Genomic DNA, 17,082 nt, shown 5'->3' on the forward strand with positions numbered 1-17,082 from the left:
CTGTTTTACACAGAGGGTGGTACCCATATGAAATGAGCTGCCAGCAGAAGTGGTCAAGGTTAATAACATTAATAACATTTAAAAGGCATTTAGACAAATACATTGACAGGAAAGATTTAGAAGGATATGGCGAAAATGAGGACTGCAGATGCTGGAGATCAGAGTCAAGATTAGAGTGGTACTGGAAAAGCACAGCAGGTCAGGCAGCATCTGAGGAGCAGGAGAATCGACGTTTCAGGCAGGAGCCCTCCGGGGTGGAGAGATAAATGGGAGGAGGGTGGGGCTGGGAGAAGGTGCAATAGGTGGATGGAGCAAATAGGTGGGAAAAAAGATTGGCAGGTAGGACAGGTCGTGAAAATGGTGCTGAGCTGGAAGGTTGGAACTGGGGTAAGGTGTGGGAGGGGAAATGAGGAAACTGGTGAAGTCCACATTGATGCCCTGGAGTTGAAGTGTTCTGAGGGGGAAGATGAGGCGTTCTTCCTCCAAGCATCGGGTGGTGAGGGAGGAGCAGTGGAGGAGGCCCAGAATTTGCATGTCATTGGCAGAGTGGGAGAGGGAGTTGAAATGTTCGGGCTAAAACTTGCCCTCCAGTCCAGGCAGCATCCTGGTAAATCTCCTCTGCACCCTCTCTAAAGCTTCCACATCCTTCCTATATTATGCTACCATTAAGCCATTGACACTCTTTTGTCCCTTTTAAGCTATAAACTCAACCTTTGCTGAAGGTCTGTTGTGCAGCACTCTATCAAATGCCTTTAAAAAGTCTCTCTACAGCATGTCAACAGCATTGCCCTTTATTAGAGCTAACATTTCCAATCCAGTGACCCTTCCTCAGAACTGGGTTAACTGATATCTCTCCACTGATGCTGCCAGACCTGTTGAGCTTTTCCAGCAATTTCTGTTTTTGTTTCTAAATTTCCGCATCCATCGTTCTTTTGGGTTTTATTTGCCCTTTATTAGCCTCCCCTGCTTCATAATATGTGATGCTTCAATCCTTATCTTTCTTTTTCAGATATAATGTTGCAGGTTTCCAAGACCACATAGGGCAAATGGATTCCATTTTATGAAAAGCTGCATTATTGTTGGTTCTCAAAATGAATAACTTCATATTTTTGATAAATTTCACATACCATGTATCTTTCCATTTAACTCCCCTTGAAGCGTGTGACTATCCTCGTTATTTGGAGTTGTGTGTTGCTGGAAAAGAACAGCCAGTCAGGCAGCATCTGAGTAGGAGGAGAGTCGACATTTGGGCATTAGCCCTTCATCAGGAATGCCTTAAACGTCAACACTCCTGCTCCTCAGATGCAGCCTGACCAACTGTGCTTTTCCAGCACCACACTCTTCAGTATCTGTAGTCCTCACTTTCTCTGGTCCTTGTTATTTATTATATTTCCAGATTTTGTGCCATCTGCAAATTTTACACTGCTCTGCATATCCATTCTTGTTGATTTTTCTTTCAGTTTAAAACACTGATGGAACATTTGGATCCCGATGAAGAGGATGAAGATGGGGAAGTGTCTGCCAGCACTGCAGCCCGTAATAAGGCAATCAACGCACTTCTCGGAGCAAGTAGCCCAAAAAACAATGCAGAAACCGATGATGAGGAGAGTGATGGAGAGGAGCGAACTGGTGGAGGCATTGCAGGGGTAAGGAATCGAACAGGAGTTGGTGTCATGGCCTATATTACGACAAAATTGATGTCCTTTTGAGTTCAATTTCTCCTCATTTGCCTTCCCCATCTGAATTAACTTGCATATAAAACTTATAATGTATTTAAAAACCATGATGCAGTTCTCCAAGTTCTTTGGAACTTGGATCTTCATCGCTCTAATTTAGAGGTTCAGCCATACCCCACTGTGTGCGACTGACCAATCCAAATTGCCACAGTGTCTCTCCACTGACCGTATTACAAGCTGAACTTTGATTTCAAACTTTTTCTCCAAAAGTGTCAAAGATTTTGATTAATTATGGGAATTTCATAAAGTGGCTCTTGGATTGTTTATTAGGAAGTCTAGCACGAAGTATTCATTTGACTTATTTGCACTTCATGCCCTTGGTAATAAATGGAGCTTCAGTTAATTGAGTAGGCAAGTGGAGTTGAATGTGGAAATCCTGAGAAGTTCTTCTCTTTGGCAAATGCAGAAAATTAAGTAAAGAGACAAAACCAAAAACTTCAACGCAGAGAGGACTGGTCTGGGTATCCTTGGAGGTGAATCCCACAAAATTAGCGCATAGATCAAATCTAAAAAGGAGTATTTGTCTTTAGTGCAAGATGGATGTGGCATAAAATGGATGTCTTTCCACAACTGCTCAGGGCATTGGTGAGGCTACATCTGAAATACTGGTTGAGTTTTGGTATCCTTATTTAATGATGGATACATATTTTTAATCAACCTATTGAGAGATGTTACTTTTTCTTTATTTCCACCTGTTAGTTTGTCTATACTGGGGAAGTTGCTGGAGTCAGTCATGAAGGAGCAGATAACTGAACACTGGGGAAAACAAAGCTCAATTCACCAGTGTCAGCACAGCTTCAAGAAGGGCGAGTCATATAGTCCTACAGCACAGGACAAGCCCTTTGACCCAAACTGGTCCATGCTGACCAAAATGTCCGTCAACACTAACCCCATTTCCCTGCACTTGGCCCATATCCTTCTAAACCTTTCCTGTCCATGTATTTGTCCACATGCCTTTTAAATGTTGTTTGATATTCCCGTCTCAACCACTTTCGCTGGCAGCTCATTCCATATGCGTACCACTGTCTGTGTTTAAAAAAAATTGCCCCTCAGGTTCCGTTTTATTCTTTCCCCTCTAACCTTAAACTGATGCCCTCTAGACCTCAATACCCCAACCCTGGGAAAAAGATTGAGTGCATTCAGTCTCATACTCTCTCTAAGGAAAAAAGGCCTAGCTTGTTTGACCATCTTCCTACACCTCAGACCCTTGAGTCCAGGCAACATTCTTGTAAATTTCTTCTGCACTTTGCCCAGTTTAATAACATTCTTCCTATAACATGGTGACCGAAATTGAACACAATTCGTGCTTGACAAATATATTGGAGTTCTTTAAGGATATAACCAGCCAAGTAGCTAATGGAATCCAGTGGATATGATATATCTAGACTTCCAGGAAGCAGTAAAGACTGATCCAGAAGGCCGAATCTCTGGCTTAAGGGTAGAATATTAGCTTGGATAGAGGATTGGCTGACTGATGGAAAGCAAAGGGCCAGATAAATGAATCCTTTTCTGATCTGTAACGAGTGTGGTGCTATAGAGTGAAACAGACCCTTCAGTTCACCTAGGCTATGTCAACCATAATCCCAAATTAAACTATTTCCCAACAGCCTACGCTTGGTCCACATCCATCTGAACGTTTCTTATTCATGTATTTATTTAAAAGACATTTGGATGTTGTAACTGTACCTGTATCCTCTGTACTCTAGAAGTTCATTTCAGACACTGACCACTCTCTCTTTTTAAAAAAAATTGCCCTTTGAGTCTTTTTAAAATCTTTCTCCACTCACCTTAAAAGTATGCCCCTAGTCTTGACATCCCACAGAGAGGGAAAAGTCACCTGCCATTCACCTTATCTGTATCCCTCTTGATTTTATAAACCTTTATAAAGTCACCCCTCAACCTCCTTCGCTCCAGTGGAAACAGGTCCCAGCCTATCCAGTAGTTCCTTATAACTCAAACCTTCCACTTCAGACAGCATCATTGTAAATATTTTCTGGACCCTCTCCAGCTAAATAACATCCTTCCTAAAACAGAGCGACTGAAATGGGACGTAGTACAAAGAGAACAACAAACAAAGAAAATTTACATCCCAGGAACAGGGCCTTCGGCCCTACAAGCCTGAGCCGATCAAAATCCACTGTCTAAACCTATCACCCAATTCCTAAGCATCTGTATCTCTCAGCTCCCCACCTACTCACACGTCTATCCAGATGCACTTTAAATGTATCTACCATGCCTGCCTCTACTACCTCTGGTGGCATCGTGTCCCAGACACCTACCTCCCTCTGTGTAAAGTACTTTCCATTAAACTTTTCACCTCTCACCTTGAACGCATGACCTCTCGTTATTGAATCCCTCACCCAGGGATGAAGCTTACCTCTCTCCACCCTGTCTATACCCTTTGTGATTGAATTGAATTCATTGTCACGTTTACTGAGGCACAGTGAAAAGCTTTGTATTACAAGGAATACAGGCAGATCACAGAGTTAAGTAGCAGAGATAAGTAAATAACAGGTAAACACCAAAAACAAAAACATAGGTACAGGTGATTTTGTCGACTTCAATCAGGTTCCTCCCCCCACCCCCTCACCATCTCCTTTTTTTCTAATGAAAACAATCCTAACCAACTCAATCTCTCTTACAACTAGCACTTCTCATCCCAGGCAACATCCTTGTAAACTTTCTCTGCACTCTCTCCAAAGCATTCACATCCTTTTGGTAATGTGGCGACCAGAACTGTACACAGTATTCTAAATACAGCCGAACCAAAGTCTTGTACAATTTTAACACGACTTACCAGCTCTTATATTCAATACCCCGTCTGATGAAAGCAAACATACCATATGCCGCCTTGACTACTCTATCCACCTGTGCAGCCACCTTCAGGGTACAATGGATCTGCACTCCCAGATCTATCTGTTCATCAACTTTTCCCAAGGTTCTTCCGTTTACAGTACAGTTCGCTCTAGAATTAGACTTTCCTAAATGCATCACCTCACATTTGTCTGGATTGAACTCCATCTGCCACTTTTCCACCCAACTCTCAAGTCTATCTATATTCTCCTGTATTTTTTGACAGTCTCCTATGCTTTCTGCTACTCCACCAATCTGCAAACTTACTGAGCAACCCTCCAGTCCTCCGGCACCTCACCTGTATTTAAGGATGCTACAAAGATATCTGTCAGGGACCTAGCTATTTCCTCTCTCGCCTCCCTCAGCACCCTGGGATAGATCCTATCTGGTCTTGGGGCTTGGTCAACCTTAATATCCTTTAGCCTATCCAACACATCTTCCCTACTTATGTCAATGTGATCCAGACTAATCAAACTTCTATCTCTCATCTCAACATTCATCATGTTCCTCTCCTCAGTGAACACTGATGTAAAGTAACCAAGAATCTCACCCGTTTTCCTCCAGTTGAACACAGCCTTTAGCAGACCAACCCTTTCTCTAGTTACCCTCTTGCTTCTTATATATGAATAAAAGGCCTTGAATTCTCCTTAATTTTACCCGCTAAAGTTATTTCATGACCCCTTTTAGCTCACTTGATTCCTCATTTAAGATTAGTCTTACTCTCCCAATATTTGTCCAAGGCCCGTTCTCCTCTTAGCTGCCCGGACCTTACGTACACTTCCCTTTTCCAGTTGGCTAGTCGTATGATTTCTCCTGTCATCCATGGTTCACGAATCTTGCCTTTCCTATCCCTTGTTTTCAAAGGGACATGCCTATCCTACACTATCTTTAACCTACCTTTGAAAGCCACTCACATATCAAATGTGGACTTTCTTTCAATTAGCTGTGTCCAATCTACATTTCCCAGCTCCTGCCTAATTTTGATATATTTGGCCTTGGTTCAATTTAGTACTCACCCATTAGGACCACACTCATCTTTGTCTACGAGTATTCTAAAACTTACAGAATTGTGGTCGCTGTTCCCAGAGAAATCCCCCACTGCAACTTCTACCACCTGTCTCATTCCCAACACCAGGTCCAATATGGCACCTTCCCTTGTCAGACTATTGACAGATGACACGAAGATTGGTGGAGTGGCAGAAAGCATAGGGGACTGTCAAAGAATACAGCAGGATATAGATAGGCTGGTGAGTTGGGCAGAGAAAGTGGCAGGAAGAATTCAGTCCAAGCAAATGTGAGGTGATGCATTTTGGGAAGTCTAATTCTAAGGCGAATTATACAGTAAATGGAAGAGCCTTGGGAAAAGTTGATGAGCAGAGAGATCTGGGAGTGCAGGTCCACTGTACCCTGAAGGTGGCTGCACAGGTGGAGAGAGTGGTCAAGCAGGCATATGCTATGCTTGCCTTCATCGGACAGGGTATTGAGTATAAGAGCTGGCAAGTCATGTTAAAATTGTAGAAGACTTTGGTTCGGCTGCATTTAGAATTCTGTGTACAGTTCTGGTCGCCACATTCCCAAAAGGATGTGGACGCTTTGGAGAGGGTGCAGAGAAGGTTTAGGAGGATGTTGCCTGGTATGGAAGGTGCTAGCTATGAAGAGAGGTTGAGTAGGTTAGGATTGTTTTCATTAGAAAAAAGGAGATTGAGGGGGGGACCTGATTGAGGTTTACAAATCATGAAGGGTATAGACGGTAGATAGAGGGAGGCTTTTTCCCAGGGTGAAGGAATCAATAATGAGAGGTCACGTTTTCAAGGTGAGAGGTGAAAAGTTTAAGGGGGATACATGCGGCAAGTACTTCACACAGAGGGTGGTGGGTGTCTGGAACGCGTTGCCAGCAGAGGTGGTAGAGGCAGGCACGGTAGATTCATTTAAGATGCGTCTGGACAGATGCATGAGTAGGTGGGGAGCAGAGGGATACAGATGCTTAGGAATTGGGCAACAGGTTTAGACAGTGGATTTGGATCGGCTCAGGCTTGGAGGGCGGAAGGGCCTGTTCCTGGGCTGTACGTTTTCTTTTATGTTGTTTTTTGGGATGAAGGCTTTTGCCCCACTGGCCTTCATTAGTCAGGGCATTGAGTTTGGACGTTGGGAAGTTATGTTGTAGTTGTACAGGACGTTGGTGAGACGTTGGAGTATTGTGTTCAGTTTTGGTCACCTAGCTTTTGGAAGGATGTTGCCAAGGCTCAAGAGACTGAGTTATAGGAAGACGTTAGACAAGGTAGGACATTTTTCTTTAGAGCATAGGAGACTAAGGGGAAATCTTATGGAAGTGTATAAGATCATGAGAGGCATAGACAGGGTGAATGCAAGCAGTCTTATCACGGGGTGGGGAATTGACCAGTTTGGGCTGAAGGGCCTGTCTCCATGCTGCCGGACTCTTTAATTCTCCCTTATCATTCCCAGCCTCTCCAACTGTGTATAAACTCTATCTTTCAGAATCATCTCCAACAACTTACTCACCATTGAAGTCAGACTCACAGGTCTCTAGTTCCAAGGCTTCTCCTTCCATGCACAGGGCTCAGTTCTCAGATCTCAACTGTTTACAATCTATTTAATTATTACATTAGATTACTTACAGTGTGGAAACTGGCCCTTCGCCCAACAAATCCACACCGACCCTCCAAAGAGCAACCCACCCAGACCCATTCCCCTACATTTACCCCTTCATTTAACACTGCAGGCAATTTAGCATGGCGAGTTCACCTAACCTGCACATTAGATAATAGGTGCAGGAGTAGGCCATTCAGCCCTTCGAACCTGCACCGCCACTCAATGTGATCATGGCTGATCATTCCTAATCAGTATCCGCTTCCTGCCTTATCTCCATAACCCTTGATTCCACTATCTTTGAGAGCTCTATCCAACTCTTTCTCAAATGAATCCAGAGACTGGGCCTCCACTGCCCTCTGGGGCAGAGCATTCCACACAGCCACCACTCTCTGGGTGAAGCAGTTTCTCCTCATCTCTGTCCTAAATGGTCTACCCCGTATTTTTAAGCTGTGTCCTCTGGTTCGGCACTCACCCATCAGCGGAAACATGTTTCCTGCTGCCAGAGTGTCCAATCCTTTCATAATCTTATACGTCTCAATCAGATCCCCTCTCAGTCTTCTAAACTCAAGGGTATACAAGCCCAGTCGCTCCAGTCTTTCAGTGTAAGGTCTTTCCTCCATTCCAGGAATTGACCTCGTGAACCTACGCTGCACTCCCTCAATAGCCAGAATGTCTTTCCTCAAATTTGGAGACCAGAACTGCACACAGTACTCCAGGTGTGGTCTCACCAGGGCCATCTACAGCTGCAGAAGCACCTCTTTGCTTCTATACTCAATTCCTCTTGTTATGAAGGACAGCATGCTATTAGCCGCCTTCACGATCTGCTGTACCTGCATGCTTGCCTTCATTGACTGGTGTACAAGAACACCCAGATCTCTCTGTACTGCCCCTTTACCTAAATTAATTCCATTGAGGTAGTAATCTGCCTTCCTGTTCTTGCCACCAAAGTGGATAACCATACATTTATCCACATTAAACTGCATTTGCCATGCATCTGCCCACTCACCTAACTTGTCCAGGTCACCCTGTAATCTCCTAACATCCTCATCACATTTCACCCTGCCACCCAGCTTTGTATCATCAGCAAATTTGCTAATGTTATTGCTGATACCATCTTCTGTATCATTAACATATATTGTAAAAAGCTGCGGTCCCAGCACGGATCCCTGCGGTACCCCACTGGTCACTGCCTGCCATTCCAAAATGGAGCCGTTTATCAGTACCCTTTGTTTCCTATCAGCCAACCAACTTTCAATCCAATCTAGTACTTTGCCCCCAATACCATGCGCCCTAGGTTTACTCACTAACGTCCTGTGTGGGACTTTATCAAAAACTTTCTGAAAGTTCAGGTACACTACATCTACTGGATCTCCCTCGTCCATCTTCAGAGTTACATCCTCAAAAAATTCCAGAAGATTAGTCAAGCATGATTTCCCCTTCATAAATCCATGCTGACTCTGTCCTATCCTGTTACTACTATCCAGATGTGCCGTAATTTCATCCTTTATAATAGACTCCAGCATCTTTCCCACCACTGAGGTCAGACTAACTGGTCTATAATTTCCTGCTTTCTCTCTCCCACCTTTCTTAAAAAGTGGTACAACATTAGCCACCCTCCAATCCTCAGCAACCGATCCTGAATCTATCGAACTTTGGAAAATAATCACCAACGCATCCACAATTTCCTGAGCCACCTTCAGTACCCTGGGATGTAGAGCATCAGGCCCCGGGGACTTATCAACCTTCAGACCTAACAGTCTCTCCAACACCAAATCCTGGCAAATATAAATTTCCCTTCAGTTCAGATCCTTCAGCCACTGTTACCTCAGGAAGATTGCTTGTGTCTTCCCCAGTGAACGCAGATCTGAAGTACCCATTTAATTCTTCTACCATTTCTATGTTCCCCGTAATATTTTCCCCTGTTTCTGTCTTCAAGAGCCCAATTTTAGTCCTAACCATGTTTTTGCCTTGCACATACTTAAAAAAGCTTTTACTATCCTCCTTTATATTATTGGCCAGTTTACCTTCATACCTCATTTTTTCTCTGCGTATTTCCTTCTTAGTGATCCTCTGTTGTTCTTTAAAAGCTTCCCAGTCCTCCGTTTTCCCACTTATCTTTGCTATGTTATACTTTTTCTCTTTTAACTTTATATATTTCTTAACTTCCCTTGTCAGCCATGGCCGCCCAGGCCTCCTCCTGGGATCTTTCTTCCTTTTTGGAATGATCCTGCAACTTCTGCATTATACACAGAAATATCTGCCATTGTTCCTCCACAGTCATCCCTGCTAAGGTATTGCACCATTGAACTTTGGCCAGCTCCTCCCTCATAGCTCCATAGTTCCCTTTATTCAACAGAAGTACTGTCACTTCCGACTGTACCCTCTCCCTCTCAAATTGCAGATTGAAGCTTATTGTATCATGGTCACTACTTTCCAATGGCTCCTTCACTTCGAAGTCTCTGACCAATTCTGGTTCGTTACACAATACTAGATCCAGAATTGCCTTCTCCCTGGTCAGCTCCAGCACCAGCTGCTCTAAGAATCCATCTCTGAGGCACTCCACAAAGTCTCTTTCTTGAGGTCCAATACCATCCTGATTCTCCCAGTCTACCTGCATGTTAAAATCCCCCATAACAACTGTAGTAACATCTTTACCACAGGCCAAATTCAGCTCCTGATTCAACTAACATCTGACATCCAAACTACTGTTTGGGGACCTGTAGATGACTCCCAAGAGGTTCTTTTTGCTCTTAGTATTTCGCAGCTCTATCCACACTGACTCTATATCCCCTGACTCTAGGTCCCCCTGCGCAAGGGACTGAATATCCTCCCTTATCAACAAGACCACCCCACCCCCTCTGCCCATCAGTCTGTCCTTACAATAGCACGTGTAGCCTTGAATATTCATTTCCCAGGCCCTGTCCACTTGAAGCCACATCTCAGTTATCCCCACAATATCATAATCTGCCAATTTCCAAAAGAGCCTCAAGCTCATCCATCTTATGTCTAATGCTTCGTGTGTTCATATACAGTATCTTTAATTTGTTACTGCTCTCACCTTTCCCATCAACCCCTATTTCACTCACCTTACAGCATGATCCCTTTTTGAATTATCTGCCTCACTGCTACAGTTGTCTTTCTTGACTTCTCTTGTTCTAACTTTCCCATCAATTTCCTTTTTACACATCCAGCTTGTCCCCTCCTCCTCCTCCTCCTCCTCCTCCTCCCCCCCCCCGCTACTTACTTTAAATGTAGCGGTGTTGCATTTAAACCTGCCTGCCAGAATGCTGATCCCTAACCTATTAAGGTGCAAACCGTCTCTCTTGTAGAATTTATGCTTTCCACAAAATATACCCCAGTGATTCAAGAACTTAAATCCTTGCTTCCTGCACCAGTTCCCCAACCACACGTTCAAGTCCATTATCTCCCGGTTTCTGGCCTCACCAGCCGGAGGAACCGGGAGCAAACCGGAGATAACCACCCTGGATGTCCTGCTTTTCAGCCTTCTTCCTAGTTCTCCGAAGTCCCGCTGTAGTATGTGCCTCCTCTTCTTCCCGACATTATTTGTGCCAACATGTACCACCACCTCTGGCTCTTCACCCTCGTCCTTGAGGATTTCCCGCGCTCTGTCCGCGATGTCTTTTACCCTGGCACCAGGAAGGCAACACACCATCCTTAAGTCCCGACTGCTGCCACAAAAACCCCGGTCAGTTCCTCTCGCGATGGAGTCCCCTATTATCACGGCTCTGTGAGATATCCGACTCTTCGGCTCTGCCTCTGCGCCAACTTTTGATTGACAGACCTGGCCGCCTCGCGGACTGGCAGTGTCATCAGTCTCCACTGTTTCCAAAAGATTCAACTTGTTCCTGACAGGTACTTCCCCCGGGGTCTCTTGCACCTGTCTCCTCTCTGCCTTCCTCATCGTCCGCTCTCTTCTGGTATGGTTGGTGTAATAACCTCGCTGAGTTTATTTTTGGACTGTGGGAGGAAACCGGAGCACCCGGAGGAAACCCACGCAGACATGGGGAGAACGTGCACCCGAGGTGGGGATTGAACCCAGGTCTCTGGCGCTGTGAGGCAGCAGTGCTAACCACTGTGCCACTGTGCTGCCCTTATCTGCAAGGACAGAGTGTAACTAAGCAAAGTTTGTGGATGATACTAAAATTGGTGGGAAAGCAGAAAGTGATGAGGAAATGGAGTTTAGAGGTGGACATTGATAGGCTGGGAGAATGGGTCAGAATCTGGCAGATGGAGTTTAATCTCAGTAAGTGTGAGGTTATCCATCTTGGCTGGAAAAACAAAAGGGCAAAGTATTATTTCAATGAGAAGCAGATTACTAGTGTGCCAATGCATATCAGAAAGTGGATATGCAGGTGCAGCATAAAATAAGAAAGGCAAATGGAATCCTAATATTTATTGTAAAAGGATTGGATTGTATAAGTAAAGAAGTGTTGTTACAGTTCGAACAGTGCGTCCAGTGTTCGTAAGCAGACCAAAAATGTGGTGGCGCTGCAGATTGATCCCAGGGATGAAAGGACTGTCATACGAGGAGCAGTTCAATAGCTTGGGCTTGTACTCACTGGAGTTCAGAAGAATGAGGGGATGGAGGGCGGATATAAAATGCTAAAGGGGATTGCTAAGGTGGACATGGAACAGATGTTCCCCCATGTGGGACAGTCTCAAACAAGAGGGTACAGGTATAGAGTGAGAGGAGGTAGGTTTAAAAGGTTGAGAAACTGCTTCTCTCAGAAGGTTGTGAATCGATGGAACTCACTGCCCCAGAGTGCACTGGAGGCAGAATCAATCAACAGATCTGAGAAAGAAACATATGTTTCTGATCCAAAGCAGGATAAAGTGCAATGGGGAGCAGGCAGGAAATTGGGGTTGAGACCAGGGTGAGATCAGCTGTGATCACGTTAAATGGCAGAGCAAGCTCAAGGCTTTTTTTGTCCACTCCTGCTTCTAATTCCTAGGGAATCTGTTTTTCAAATCAACCTGTTCAGAAATGTTCTTTCTCATCTCTGGAGCAGGTAGATCTTGAACCTCAGCTTCCTGGCTCAGAGAGAAGGGCACTACAGGGTAATTGAAATCTTCTAAAACTCTTTCCCGTGGACTGAAGAAGGCTTGGATATTGAATATATTTGGGCAAAGTTCCACTGAATTTTGTTTGCCAAGGAGTGGAGAGTTACGGGAGACGGGCAGGAGTAGAGTGAAGGCTGCAGTCAGATCAGCCATCATCGCATGGAATGGCAAACAAGGTCTATTACTGTTCCTATAATACCTTTATTTGGATTCAAGAGGACATAACGAAGGACAATCTATATAACTGTCTATCTGTATTTGGTACATTGTATTCTTCTGGTTCCCATTTTCCCCTGCTGTCATTCAAGCACTGTTACCTGTACTTGTCAAAGGGCCCAGTGCTGCTGTTCAGTCATGCTCACCTTCTTGGGGTCTAGTGTTGATGTTTAGTTCCTTTTGCTTAGGTAGTTGTCTGTATTTTTTGGAGTCATGTGCTGTCATTTAACTACATTTTAACTAATCCCTTCTCTTTCCAATCATCTCTAAGGCAACCAGAAGATCTAAAAGATTGTCTGATCCAGGGGATCTTGGAGCTCAGCTACATGAAGCTGTGGAAGTAATGGATGTGATTGCCATCTGCTGCCCCAAATATAAAGACCGGCCACAAATTGCAAGAGTTGTGGAAAAGACCAGCAGTGGTTTCAGTGTTCATTGGATGGCCGGTTCATATAGTGGCTCCTGGACAGAGGCTAAACGCAGAGAGGGCCGCAAACTGGTGCCTTGGGTTGACAGTATCAAAGAGTCGGACATCATTTACAAGAAAATTGCTCTGACAAGTGCAAATAAGCTGACTAACAAAGTTGTTCAGACTTTACGATCGCTGTATGCAGCAAAGGAAGGATCTTCCTGCTAACACAACTAAAACTGCAGCCAAATTCACAGCAGTGAGGAGAATTAACCTGGGGCTAAAAGACCATATTCTGACAACACTTACGAAATGAATGGTTTCACAGTCTGCAAAACTCTACTGGGATCCAGACCCGGAGACAGACAAGAAGAAAGCAATTGTCAGATACCATTTTCTCGTGGGAGCTTCCTTCGCTGTTGTACAGCCGAACCTTCTTGATTGATTTTAACTCCCACTGTATTATAGTTTAACAAAACAAAAAATTGTTTATATCTTGGAAAAAGAATTCTGTTTAAAAATAAAAGTTAAGTGAATGTTGGAATTTAGTCTGTTAATGTTCTTAATAAAGTGTTCTTGGAGTTTAACCTAGCAGCAATGGCTTTCTTTAGTGTAGCAGAAGTTCCAGAGAGAAGTTATTTTACAGGATGTACAATGCCAGACTGTGCTGGATATAATTTATTCTAATGAAAGCATGCAGTATCTGTGACCTACATGGGAGATTTTATTTGATTTTTTTTGTTTTGTAAATGTAGATTTAAATGTATTAGGGTCACTCTGGCAAAACAAGAAAAAAGGGATCCCCAGCCAAAACAAACTGGCGGAACAAATACTGCAATAAATTTTTTACCTCTCTTTGTTACCTGTCTGTTTCCAGTTGGTTGTGTTTTTTATGTCAAGTGCATGTGTAGGAGGTTTGAATTTCTTCAATATTGGTAAAAAAAATTCTGTAAAACAAAACGAAACTATTGTTGTGGTTCTGTTCGCCAAGCTGGAAATTGCAGACATTTCATCCCCTGTCTAGGTGACATTCTCAGTGCTTGGGAGCCTCCTGTGAAGCGCTTCTGTGAAGTTTCCTCCGGCATTTATAGGGGTTTGTCTCTGCCGCTTCCAGTTGTCAGTTCCAGCTGTCCGCTGTAGGGTGGCTGGTATATTGGGTCCAGGTCAATGTGATTATTGATTGAATCTGTGGATGAGTGCCATGCCTCTAGGAATTCCCTGGCTGTTCGCTGTTTTGGCTTGTCCTATTAGTGTTGTCCCAGTTGAATTCGGCTGGGACAACACTATACCGACCACTGCAGTGGACAGCTGGAACTGACAACCGGAAGCGGCAGAGACAAACCACTACAAATGCCGGAGGAAAGATCACAGAAGCGCTTCGTAGGAGGCTCCCAAGCACTGAGGATGTCACCGAGACAGGGGACGAAACAGCTGCAACACAAACTCCCAGCTCGGCGAACAGAACCACAGCAACAAGCACCTGAGCTACAAATCTTCTCCCAAACTTATTGTTGCTTTTTTTTTCATTCATTTCATCTGTGCACAATCAGCTTGATCATCTTCGGCTCAATCTATTGGAAATGAATAGCCAAACAAGGAAATTGGAACCTCTGCACATCTGTTTAAGAGCAGTAAAGAGCAGCCTTAGGGTATGGTCACTAAGTTGGCCATGTGTTTACTATTTATTAGTCTTTCAAAGGCTGCCTAGCTTGGGGAATAAGTTTAATGTGTATTAGTTAGGACAGTCATGACACAGTTGAACCAGATTTGCCTTAGTCAGTCTAGATACAGCCAGGCAGAAAATCACTGGTGACACCAATATCTCAGTTAGGAGCCAAGGTAAAACAAAGGTCAAATATAATCAGTATGTGACTAGCTGAGAGAAATGCAATTAACAGCAATATCAGAAGTTATTTTATGGAAGAATTAGATTTATATCCTGGAGATTCCTGTATGATCTGTTTGCTCTGAGTATCCCCACAGTCAACCAAGCAGGTATACAACGTAGATTCTGAGAGTCCTTTTCACAGTGTCTCCTCAGGTCCTTCAAACCTTATAAATGGTAGTTTTCTTCCTCAATGTCAGTTAACAGGTTCCAGGCACTGAGAACAGAGCATTTTATAGGTTTAAACTTGACACTTTATTAAATACACCCAATAAATTACAATGATTTTTTTTACACCGAGATGTGAATACAGAAATCTGATTACTAGCCCAAAATGCATCCTTCATTCCAAGGGCAGAAAAGTGCAAGAGCAAAATTAACCGGAAAGAAGAGTCTCTGAAAAATGTACTCCTGAACCTAGGCCCACACTCCATGCACAAAATGGAAATATCAGCACACAGCTATCAGTTTTACTCTTGCAGTGAACAGTATAACTGGAAGGAAGGGATGAAAGAACCCTCCATGACATCAAGATATCCCAAAGCATTTTTACAACCAATAAAGTAATTTTGAAGTAAGTCCAGTCACTGTAGTACTTGGGAAGGGCCTGATCTGCTCTTCCCTTCCCAACAAAACCTCCATCCCCAGCTGTGGCTGAGTGTAGATAGTGGATTATACTCAAGCAGATGCAAATCTGTGGAACTGACCCTTTGTGTACATTCAGATATCATCAAAGATCCGGCTGCGGGACATCGACAAATACCTTCCGCTTGGCTGGTACCTAAATGAACAGGGGAACAGGTAACTAGCGAGCACAAACACAGACTGCAACTCCAGGGTTCACAAAAACTGATATCAGAATGCTACAAATACTCTTATTAACAGGCCACTAACTCTTGCCCACCCGAATGCTGCCTGGAACCCACATGCCAATCCGATCCATACATATTGCTCCCATGCTGTTTACCTTCCCAGCTCAGAGTTCTGATCAGGGCAGTCATCACTGAAGGAGTCAGCATTAAAATCCATAGGCTCTGGATCCTGCAGCAACTCCATGCAATCCCTTTCTGACCTACTGTTTGAGCGGGAGTACTTAGTGGAAGCTAAAAAAAAACAAGTCAGTTAACAAAAATCACTAATTTTCATTGAGAAACTGATACAGGAACAGGTGCAGGGGTGTGTGGTTGGTTTGAAGGGGGGGTGGGAATTGTGTAGGTATTTGGGAGAAGGAAGAAAAACATGGAGTCAGAGCGACTAAGAGAAAGTAAGAGAATGGACAATGTCTTACCCCGCTTAGTTGCATGCAATGAACTAGGTATTTCAGCATGAGAGCCCCTGTTCCGCGTGAAATCCTCTTTCTGGTTTCCATAGCGTTCTTTCCATTCCTGCCAAGAAACACAATAAGACACCCAACATGGAGAAAATGTGAAAACCAGGAAGAAGCAGGCAGGCTTAGAGTCAAGGATCTACTGCTTACCCTTCGCCGATTCTCCCCATCTTCAAGTCGCTGCCGTTTCCTTTTCTCTACAACAGAAACATTAAGCATTTGTCAGTGAACCTGTGTTAACCAGAACCGGTGTTAACCAGAATGCATAACACAACCTCCCAGCAAAACAATGTACAAATGCCCCCATAAACACACATCCTTCCCTGCTACAATTTCCATTACAGACACACACATCAGAAAAGCCCTGAGCTGAATTTTTTAAATGTAGAGATAATGATGATTCTGGTATATTAAAAAACTTCACCTCTTTTAATTAGCTCTTTTCCTTCATCCACAAGGTCAGATGTCATTTCATTATCTCCCATAAATTGTTGGAAGCCAAGGAGATTCAGGCAGCGTGTACCCAGGCTGATGAGAAAATCAAACATAAGAAATAGGAACAGGGTTAGTCTGTTCAGCCCCTTGAACCTGCTCTCCACCATGTAATAGGATCATGGCTGATCTGACATTGCACATGTCCACTTTTCTGCCCTTCCCCTGACCAAGAATCTATCTCAGCCTGAAACATACAGGACTGTGCCCCCACCACACTCTGTAGCAAGGGGTTCCAAAGACTCAACCCTCAGAGTAGACATTCCTCCTCATCTCAGTCTTAAATTGGTGCCCCTTTTTTTCTAAGACTATGCTCCCTGACATCCTTGACCATCCCAAACCTCTCAGCATTTACCTTGACAGACCCCTTCAGAATTCTATGTGTTTCAATGAGATCACCTCTCATCTTTCTCAACTCCAGGGAGTAGAATCCCATCCGGTTTAACTTTTGCTCATAAGACAATCCGATACC

At 43.9% G+C, this 17,082-nt stretch overlaps 2 protein-coding genes across 5 annotated transcripts in view; one reads left to right on the top strand and one right to left on the bottom strand.

Annotated features, from left to right (window-relative positions):
- The window catches only part of nipbla (NIPBL cohesin loading factor a), a 529,062-nt gene extending 515,294 nt beyond the window's left edge, over positions 1-13,768 (top strand). For all 3 annotated transcript variants that reach the window (XM_060834051.1, XM_060834059.1, XM_060834067.1), the window contains 2 exons: positions 1,461-1,646; positions 12,769-13,768. In XM_060834051.1, the coding sequence (XP_060690034.1) occupies positions 1,461-1,646; positions 12,769-13,134 (552 nt within the window). In that variant the 3' untranslated portion in view covers positions 13,135-13,768. The remainder of the gene's footprint in view (positions 1-1,460; positions 1,647-12,768) is intronic.
- Positions 13,769-15,046: 1,278 nt separating this feature from the next.
- LOC132826336 (G-protein coupled receptor-associated protein LMBRD2-like) overlaps positions 15,047-17,082 on the bottom strand; it is a 64,256-nt gene continuing 62,220 nt past the window's right edge. Inside the window, exons 14-18 of one of the 2 annotated variants that reach the window (XM_060842189.1) lie at positions 16,543-16,646; positions 16,269-16,315; positions 16,080-16,176; positions 15,759-15,894; positions 15,426-15,572 (exon numbers count right to left, since the gene is read on the bottom strand). In XM_060842189.1, the coding sequence (XP_060698172.1) occupies positions 15,512-15,572; positions 15,759-15,894; positions 16,080-16,176; positions 16,269-16,315; positions 16,543-16,646 (445 nt within the window). In that variant the 3' untranslated portion in view covers positions 15,426-15,511. Of the gene's footprint in view, positions 15,573-15,758; positions 15,895-16,079; positions 16,177-16,268; positions 16,316-16,542; positions 16,647-17,082 lie in introns of both variants that reach the window. The other variant, XM_060842197.1, reaches the window with a different exon arrangement.

Source organism: Hemiscyllium ocellatum, chromosome 2, assembly GCF_020745735.1.
Source record: "Hemiscyllium ocellatum isolate sHemOce1 chromosome 2, sHemOce1.pat.X.cur, whole genome shotgun sequence".
Lineage (NCBI taxonomy): Eukaryota > Metazoa > Chordata > Chondrichthyes > Orectolobiformes > Hemiscylliidae > Hemiscyllium > Hemiscyllium ocellatum.